This window comes from Cryptomeria japonica, chromosome 9, assembly GCF_030272615.1.
Source record: "Cryptomeria japonica chromosome 9, Sugi_1.0, whole genome shotgun sequence".
In the NCBI taxonomy this organism is placed as follows: domain Eukaryota; kingdom Viridiplantae; phylum Streptophyta; class Pinopsida; order Cupressales; family Cupressaceae; genus Cryptomeria; species Cryptomeria japonica.
This window is the reverse complement of record NC_081413.1, coordinates 682,309,905-682,319,779: the sequence shown is the minus strand read 5'-3', so window position 1 is coordinate 682,319,779 and position 9,875 is coordinate 682,309,905. Positions and strand designations below refer to the sequence as shown.

The following is a 9,875-nucleotide window of genomic DNA, read 5'->3' as shown; positions in this document are numbered from 1 at the left end:
ATTTCTTAAAACTTTCTTGTGAAAATTGGTAAGATACATGGTTGCATCCAATTGAACCAAATCCAGAAAGATAAGATTTTTACAGTAGTTTTAGATTTTTATATATTTTTTTTATATTGATGTCTTTTCGAGTTTGACAAGTAGCTACCAATTGTGTTAATGCACATTTAATTCTTGTGCAAATATCTTAGATTTTGCCCATTGCTTCAATATTATTGTACTTCCTTGCAGCTGGAAAGATAAGTTTTCTAGAGCATTCTTAGATTTTTTCAATAATTTTTTACATCCCTGTCTTTTCAAGTGGGAGAAATGCCTTTCACACATTTAATTTGCAATGTAATAGACACAATTATGTGGCAGGCACAATTATTACATTACAATAAATGTAACATAAAGATTCAAATTTTAGTATTTTGATTTAAAGGAAAAGAAGAAAAAAATATTTTTTGCAATGACTGTTACCATTATGAACCAATAAAAAAGCAGATAACTAAATTTTTTTAAATGATAAGAATATGTATGAAAATTGAAACATTAGCAATGTCAATATATTTTTAAAAATTCTAGAAAATGATTGGCAAGTTGAAAAAAACAAATGCATCGAACTGATGCATAAGTATCTTGCCTATCGGCAGAAACTAATAACTTCACACATTAAAATATATTATTAATCAAATTTAGAATACCAAATGCTACAACTCTTCATAAAGGGCTTGCCGTCACGCTTGAAGTCCAGTACTAAGAATTTGAACTCACCAAACCAAACATTGACTTACTATAAATAGTAAGTCTCTCCAAACTTCATCAAACGAGCTCGGTTTGGCCTAAAACTGAAATTACCTAGGCCAAAATCCTCCTAGATCCCTTCTGTGTCTTGGTTAGCCTTTGGGAACATAGTAAAACTGGCTAACGACACATCATTTGATGTCAGGCTAAAATGGGGACATTACATTAATTATCTCTAGTCCGTAAACATCTTCAAACATTAGTTATTGAGGTTACAAAGATTTAAAAAATGTGTTGAGATTAATCCTACAAGTTGCATGATCAATTATACAAATTAGGTCTTTTTTGAGGAGCTTGGATTTGATATTGTGGGATATGAATTTGATCCCATGGAGCATAAATTTGATCCATGGGGATACATCATTTTTTAGAATCTAGGGGAAATATCAAACTATACCATTAATTTCATAGGTGAAGAAAACTAAATTCTACATGGAATCAACATTTATTTTGTCATTGTAATTTCCAAAGCGATGTGCTTGATCCTTCATTTAATTTTTAACTAATATTTTTATTGTATTTATTCAATTCTCCATTAATTATATAAATCTAGGTTAATTATTCTTTATTTATATGCACTTATTTAATTAGCCTAGATTTATATAGAATAGATTCCATTTCCTTATATTTTAGTGAACTTGTCCAATCTTAAATGACTTAGTTTTTCTTATTGGATTTTCTCCCCCATTAAATATTTGTTTATTTATTGCAAGAATTTATTTTTATATGTTTAATTATGATTTTATTTATCTTTCACATTTGCCCCCTATAGATTTACATATATTTGTGTTTATGGCTTTTGTATAGCTCTTAGTTTCCCAACCTAACACACTTAGATTCACTTGTAAGGTTCCATTTTTATATTTAATATTTCTAATAATTTATCCTTCATCTAGAATCTTATTAGGATTTGAATCTACACTTATTATTTTCCATTTATAGACTTAAGTGATGTTAATAATTCTATAGACCTAATTGATGACCCCATAAATATTTAATTCCAAAAATATCTAATTTATACTTATTTTGAATGAGTAATATTAATAATATTTAGTTAGATAATTTTTTTTAAAAAAAATTGAAAGCAAAAAAAAAACAATTTTTTTTAAGAGAACCCTTCGCATTTTTCTCATTCTCAATATACTTATTTTTAGCTTTTCCGTAACCTATTTTCAATTTCAGAAAATTATTGCTCCTCTGGAATAAGAATATTCTAAACAATCATTTTCCACAATTTAAACTACCTATGTTCCAGTGGAATTTGGTCACCTCAATCTTGAAACTATATCAACATTAGTAAACTAGTACCTAAATCCTTCATGCCGGCCCACTGAAATTCAAAAACCAGCTTGACCTCATCACTCTGCTCATTTTCTATTGTTTGAACAGTTCTGTTCAAAAGCCGTAAAATAGAAGGCGAGTGGAAGTTCAAAAGTAGTTTTTAACTCATGGGTTCTGATAAATTCAAGGGGAGCAAATTGTTTTGCGATGAATATATAAAACCTAAATATTTCCTATACACGAAACAGACTGTGTTAATGGTAGTTTGGAGAACGCATCATAATGACTGCTTTGCTTCATTTGACGGGAAAGAGAATTATGGCAAAACAGATGTTTTACATTCGTAAATCCTACAAATCGATGAACGACACATTCCCTCTTCTACTCCGCTTTACATTACTATCAGTTTTTCTGGTGTTCTTGCTCGCAATTGGGATTTTCTCTATACCTGTCAAGAGAATGCCTCACGAAATTTCCCGTCAGCTGTCAGAAGATATCACTGCCAACGATCTCAATAGGTACATTATAAGCCTTGCCAGCATTTTTTTTGCGTCATGTCTGTTATCATAACGGATAGTTTAACCATAGACAGAATTTTTTTTGGGTTGTCATAATATAGTTTGAATTTTGGTCTGTCTGACAATGCAGTTTACATGGCTTAACTGAAGTAATTGTGTTTGGTTGATGAGGGCTTACCCAGGTTGGTCGGTGAAAATCATATGTTATTAGTTATAGCTGTTTTATCAGTGATAGGATTTATAGGATTATCTTATAACAAATACGCGTACAAATGCAAAACATAAATTCTATAAGACTGTTTTAACAAAAAGTCCCATGAACCTGGGCAGTTTACATTGATGAAGTCTGCTAAGGAGATGAAAGTTGCAGCAATGATCTTCCCTAATTCAGCTAAAATGTTTTAAGCATTTAGGATTACATTATAATAGAGTTTCAGTTTAATGACTTAGTTTTTGTTTAGTGGTAATATTCACCCACAGCCTTTAAATCTCCTAATCAGATGAGATGAGTTGTAACATTGTATAGCAAAATTTGTCTCCTGACCTACCAGAATGTTTGGCTTATTCAGAAGATTGCTTCTAATGTCCGTCCGGTTTTGTAATAAATTGACCTGGCTTTGTTTGTTTTTCTTGATTTAAGGGTTTCAAGCAGTTATGATAGCAAATAGTTCTGTAATGCAGAGGGAACGAACCATCTAGTTTAGATTACACATGGAGAAGCACAATCAAGCTTAGATAAACAGTTAGCACAGGGAATGCTTTAATGCGCCATTAAGCTTAGATGGTGATTAGCCTTAACTCTCAGCCACCGTCTTTTAATGCACTGGGAATGCAATGCCAAGCTTAGGTGATGATTAGACTTAGCAGTTACCCATTATTTTTTATTACACGAGGAAAGCGCCTTCAAGCTTGATAGTTTACACACCATTTTTGTACAGAAGAAAAATATCATTAAGTTTAGATGATGATATGGCTTGACACATACCGATTGTCTTTCGATGCATAGGGAGTGGACCATTAAGCTTAGGTTATAATTAGGCTCAACACTTATCCACCGTTTTATAATACACGAGAAAAGCACTCTCAAGCTTAGATGTTGATCAGGCTTGACTGTCAGCCACCATTTTACTTACATCATAAAAAAGCACCATCAAGGCTAGATGATGATTAAGCTTAACAGACACCCATTATCTTTCAATGCATAAGTAGTGCATCATCAAGCTTAGATCATCATGAAACCCATGGAATATACCGAGCTTACATTGCCAGAGGCATAACATTGACCATTTTCAATGCATATCAAGTTTAGATGATTATTTGGCTTAACACCATCACTTTAGCACATGAGCATGTCTTGTAGCCTTGAACCAGGGTCACCATTACAACAATTCTCTGCCTCGCCACTAGACCATGGCCTATCATACTTCTTGCGTAGGATTTGAACCAACTTAATGTCCTGAATAAAACCCACAAGTGGCTTCATCAAATTCAGGCCAGAAGATTCTCTCCCACCCACTTGAGGCTCAGGTCACAAAAGCGTGACTTGTCATATTATCCCAAAAATACTTCTCTAAGAGGGTTAATTATGGTAGCATTTCAGGAGATCTGTCTGTAGTAGCATTTAGGGTTCTCATGACTCATAACAGCTATTTCATCTTGCAGTCAGTCGGTCACTACTCTGAGAGGGTTGAATATAGTAGCATTTGAGGAGAGATGATTGTAGTAGCATTCAGGGTAGTCACTAGCTAGAAGCACCCAACCAAGGTTCAAAATACAGATTACAATTAACATACCTCAGTATCTCTAAGTAATTGCTGGTTATAGTACCATTAAGGGTAGGCATAATAGTTAAATCGTAATGAATTTCAATTGAAACTCATTGTAAGTAATTATCCATCTATAATCATTTCATTCCTTATATTCTTGGAAATTGTTAACAGAATCCCTTGAAATACTTAAATTGAAAATTAAAGGAATATTCTGGAAAGCTGATTCGGATGCTGGCAACATTTTAAGCTCCTAGAAAATTGCTGCACACTGCTAAAAATGTTTTCACATTTTCCTGAAACATTACAGAAAACTTATGGCCCTGGGTTTTCCAAAGTTACCGAATTTTGGAAATTGTTTCCATCTTACCAGCTTACTGGGCAAGGATTCAAAATCACAATCTTACCTATTCATAACAAGGAACAAACTTATTCTTGAAGATAGGCTCTCATAAGGTTTTGGGTGGGAAAAATCTTATGATTTAATCTTTTCCAAGCAACTAATTTTTCAACATTCTTCAAAAATAGTTTTGAGTTTCTGCTATATCATAAAATTTATCACAAAATTGGTTGTTCAAATTTTTTGTCATCTTACTTAAGTTTAATTTATGTGCTAAGGTAGCAAATTTTAAGCTTCTTGTCAAACTAAAGCATTATTTATTAATTTTATATGCATCGTACTTTTAAGGAATGGAAGAGGATTTCCTTGACTTGAAATTTTTCATTGCAAAAAACTTTTGTTGGATTAGAAACTTTAGTTTGATTGTTGATGTTCAGTGGAAAATTTAGAAGCCATTAGAAAACTAGTTTTTGGCATTGAAAGTGAAATACACTAAAAGTTTGGGTTTCTCATGTGCTTTGAGTAACATACTGGCAACTAAGCCACATTTTGATCAGTATTCCCCACAAATATCCAGTTCATGGTGTTATCAAATGTGATATTATCGTTGCTTTAACCACAAGCCTGCCCAAGGTAAAGCAAAGTTAATAATAGCCAAGATGGCTGGTAGGCTGTTTCTTGCAGAGAATAATTATGTGTTTTTTAATCTTGTATTGCCTTTTTACTGCAAAATATGTCATCATGCCATGCTGACTCTATTTAGCATTTTTTTTAAATCACAATTTCGTGCAAGGTCACAAAACTATATTGAAGCGATTGCAATAGAGACATTATCTTGAAGGCTAACTAGAAAAGTTTGTTTTAAGTAGGAGTGATGGAAAGGATGAGCCAAAAGAACGAGTGGAGGTTCTGTCATGGGAGCCACGGGCATTTTTGTATCACAATTTCCTGGTTAGAACACAATTAACTTGATCTTGGCTTTTCCTTTTGTAAGAAAAACAGCTGAAATTTGTTTTTTCTTTCTGCAATAATTTAATCTTGAGTGTCTTGAGTGCCCATCCTAATTTATGCAATTTGCATTATAAATGCTCATCCTTGGAGTATTTTGTTAAAAAAATTGAAAGAATTAAATTGGCTTTTTATATCTTAAGCATTTTTTAAAATTGTGAAATGATGACAAATATATTTTTTCCCCTGTTCATAAATGACGTTTGAGCAGTCCAAGGATGAATGTGAGTACTTAATAAATATCGCAAAACCACACATGGTGAAGTCAATGGTTGTGGATAGTGAGACAGGGAAAAGCAAGGATAGCAAGTATGTGGCTTCGGAGAACATTTGCTTAACTTTTTGAAATTGATGTTATGTATTTATAGGTTGATTGTTTATAACTTTGTAATGCTTGAAACTTTATATTCATTGCAGTGTACGCACAAGCTCTGGTTGGTTCCTAAACCGTGGACAAGATAAGATCATTAGACGCATTGAGAAAAGGATTGCAGATTTCTTATTCATACCAGAAGGTGCGTAATGCTCAGTTTTTCCTTTTAAATTTGTGATGATAATTTGAACTCATTGTTGCAGTCATATTGTCATGTTTGTCCTTGGTTCCTTTTTTAGGCATTCTATGTTTACTATTTTTCATTTGTTCAAAATGTCAACTTTTTGAAACTTTATGGAATTTTCTTACATGTATTCGTACCATATTTTTTAAACTGCAAATTTGCATTGTCATTCCAAAAGCAAACATTTTTCTATAGTCTCATACTTAACTTTCTTTTTTTCCTTATTTACTTGAACCATCAAGTTTATGTTAAAGATTCAAGATGGTGGCTGAGAACCAGGAATTAATACCAACGTGCTTCTATTGATGGAAAAATACATGGCATAGCATTTTATTTCTAGTTGTGATTTATGAACTAGAGAATGATTACATACCAGAGGACATGGGTTGAAGGAACCAATCAAGAGTTACATTAACTGTTTTATGTCTACAATTTGTGACAGAACACGGAGAAGGAATTCATGTTTTGCATTATGAAGTTGATCAGAAGTATGATGCACACTATGACTATTTCTTTGATACATTTAATGTTAAAAATGGCGGGCAGCGTGCAGCTACAATGCTAATGTATCTGTATGTGCTATCTCTTTCTTACCAAGTCATAATGTCATTATATCTTGTTTTGTATAGCCATCAAAATTTTCATGTTGTTCATGTAAATTTAACATTAAAATCTTAAGTTTTAGAAAAATATATTTCAGTAGGCTCAGAATATTAATAAATCTTAGGTAATTTGTGCTGCAGTTCAGATGTGGAGAAAGGTGGGGAAACTGTTTTTCCACAATCCAAGGTAAACAGCAGTAGTGTACCATGGTGGGATGAGTTGTCTGAATGTGGAAGATCTGGCTTGTCTGTGAGGCCAAAAATGGGAGATGCTATGCTCTTCTGGAGCACGAAGCCTGATGCTTCGTTGGATCCTTCTAGTTTGCATGGTTTGTATTCAGTCTACTGGCAGTTTAATTAAAAAATCGGAAGTGTGATATGCTAGCAGGAGATAGTCATTTTATGATTCTTCCAAAAGTCAATGTTTTTTTTTTTAAACTACTACTAGTAGACCATGGGTTTCTTATGAATATATTCAAGAGCTAGTGCTCAACCAATAATTTGCTTATACACTATATTGCAAAATGCTATCCGTGGCACAATCATCAACTTATGGTTGTTATTTTCTTTCTGCAGGTAGTTGTCCAGTAATTCAAGGCAATAAGTGGGCAGCTACAAAATGGATGCATCTTAAGAAGTATAGTGTTTGATATTGACATTTGTTGAAGGTAATTTTCTTATATTGTAAAAAATGAGCATTTTTAAACTATCATTTTCTTGTTATTTTGTTAACCATTCTTTATCCCATCTTTTTTGCAGCAGGTTCTGTGTTGAAGAACTTACATAAAAATTGCCCTAGGAATAAAATACTCTATTTGTTGATGCAAATGTTTGCCAGCATGCAAACTTGGTTCAAACCCCTAGCAGTTCCATGGTCCTGTTGACATGGAGGGTTTAAATTCTTAATTGCCCAGTCACCCAGTGGGTGGAGAGTTACAGGAGCTCATCTCATGGTTTGCCAGCCACTGAGCTGTTGATTCCCCTTGTAACAATTTTGTATTTATTAGCATTTAATAAGTGGCCCTATACATAATGCCAAAAAGATCTTATCAATTGCATTGCATGATCTATCTTTGTATAGCAGAGATTTTGCATCTCAAGCCAGTCATAGCACTAGAGTTCTTAACTGGAATTGAACTCAGGAATCAAGAAATATAAGCAAAAAATTGATTATTCTTATCCCTCTGTTGAGAAAGCAGGGGCGGATGTCTTAGGTCACATGATTCTTTTAATTAATAGAGAAATTATTGTATGTTATTGCATTGGGCTTTCTATTTGCAACTCATTTCTATTGATTTTATGCAAAATATTTAAATTAATACCACCAATAAATGCAACTTTTTGAAATCCTATGCAAATAATGCTTGTATGTACGTAAGCATCAGAATCACCATTGTCTTTCCCATATGTAACACATAATTTTAAACTGTGCAAAGGAATCATAAACACTTCAAAATTAATGTAAGTACTACCCTAAAGAGAGCATAATTTTAAACTGTGCAAAGGAATTATAAACACTTCAAAATTAATGTAAGTACTACCCTAAAGAGAGCATATTATAAACGCTCTCATATCCAAAATAAATTTATATTAAAATTAGCTCAATAACTATTACAACAACATTTATGGCTTGCCATTTTATGGGACGTGGAACTACTTGTTAAGTTGTTCAAGAATGAATTTCAAAGTCATTGGCACATGGTAATATTAGGGGAGAGGCTTCATTAATTGAATCAATTGTTGTAGAGGATTTGTGCTTATAATATTCAGTCGTCATATATTTATATTATATATAATAAATAATTTATTCACATGTAAATAAAAAAATAATCAAATGTTGGTCAAGATGGACCCATACTTGTTGTGAGAACTATGAATATTATATAAACTAGGATACCTATATTTCTAGAAATCTAAGTAAAGTACGCCGAGAAATATCAAGTTTCAAAATATGAAATATTTATATGTTCAATGATAAAGTATGAAGTGCAATTAATTCAATGATTGATGATGTTTTTAATTTAATTTTGGTTAAATTTGAATTAATGATAATTAAAATAAGATAAAGGCAATATTATACTTTTTAGAGGTATAATAACAACATTTGTAAAATATTATGCAAATTAAAAATTTGGAGTCGATTATCAAAATGATATTAAAAAAATGGAAAAAAATTCACTTGACAAATCATTCACGCAATAGTAATAACCGTTAAACAACATCTATACTATATTATAATCATTGAATTTAGTCATAGATACAATGTGTAAATAGGTTTTCAAAATTTGTGTAAGTTTTACTTTGTTAACCATTTATGCATTGGTAATATCTCTTCATTTTCAATATCATGAAGAAGAGCTCGAACTTTGATTGTTATGTTGGACTTCACAACATATAATGTAGGCATCCCATAGTGAGCATGTAACAAACTGAATGATGGCATGATTTGATGCACTGTGAATCTGATTGAATAATTAAACTTAAAAGTAGCAAGCAACAACAATTTTTCAAGTGGTCCTGTGTAAAAGCTAATTCATGATTGTCCCTTAAGAAATCTCATGAACTTCATACCGAGTTATTCAAATAGGTCGTGGTTTTTGATTGTCATTGTTGGCCTAAAGTGACCTTCCATATACATCTAGCAAGGTAAAAGTTTTGAAGCTCATGGTATTGAGAAATTGGTGAGTCACATAGATTTATAATCTCAATTTGTAAATTATATTTTTTAACATCTAAATTCATTTTCACCTTGTAACCATAGAGGAAGTTAAAATATAAAGCATAATTATCGAATTTTTGTTATTATTCTTTGGTCCAGTTTTGTCAATTCTATTGATCATTTTTTCTCTCAACGACACTTAATTCCTCTATACGAAGGATCGTATTGAGTGGAAAAGGGTAGTGGTACTTTTTCAACCAATTGGACGCCCATGCACGTACATTACGTGACATTTTGCTCACCCACAAGGAAATTTTTTTAGCTTTTAAATAAATATTGAATAGTAGAAGATAAATAT

The 9,875-nt window shown here is 32.2% G+C and overlaps 1 protein-coding gene across 4 annotated transcripts; it reads left to right on the top strand.

Annotated features, from left to right (window-relative positions):
- The first annotated feature begins 2,057 nt into the window (after window positions 1-2,057).
- On the top strand, window positions 2,058-8,115 carry LOC131073979 (probable prolyl 4-hydroxylase 3). Of its 4 annotated transcripts, none has more exons than XM_058010519.2 (8): window positions 2,058-2,585; window positions 5,558-5,642; window positions 5,911-6,008; window positions 6,117-6,214; window positions 6,699-6,828; window positions 7,005-7,045; window positions 7,435-7,526; window positions 7,618-8,115. In XM_058010519.2, the coding sequence occupies exons 1-7, from the start codon at window positions 2,350-2,352 to the stop codon at window positions 7,506-7,508; spliced, it is 762 nt and encodes a 253-aa protein (XP_057866502.1). In that variant the 5' UTR covers window positions 2,058-2,349; the 3' UTR covers window positions 7,509-7,526; window positions 7,618-8,115. The 4 variants fall into 4 exon arrangements, with proteins under 4 accessions (XP_057866502.1, XP_057866500.1, XP_057866499.1 ...); XM_058010517.2 differs by having other exon boundaries at window positions 2,067-2,585; window positions 7,000-7,187; window positions 7,621-8,115; XM_058010516.2 differs by having other exon boundaries at window positions 2,067-2,585; window positions 7,000-7,187.
- The last annotated feature ends 1,760 nt before the right edge of the window (window positions 8,116-9,875 follow it).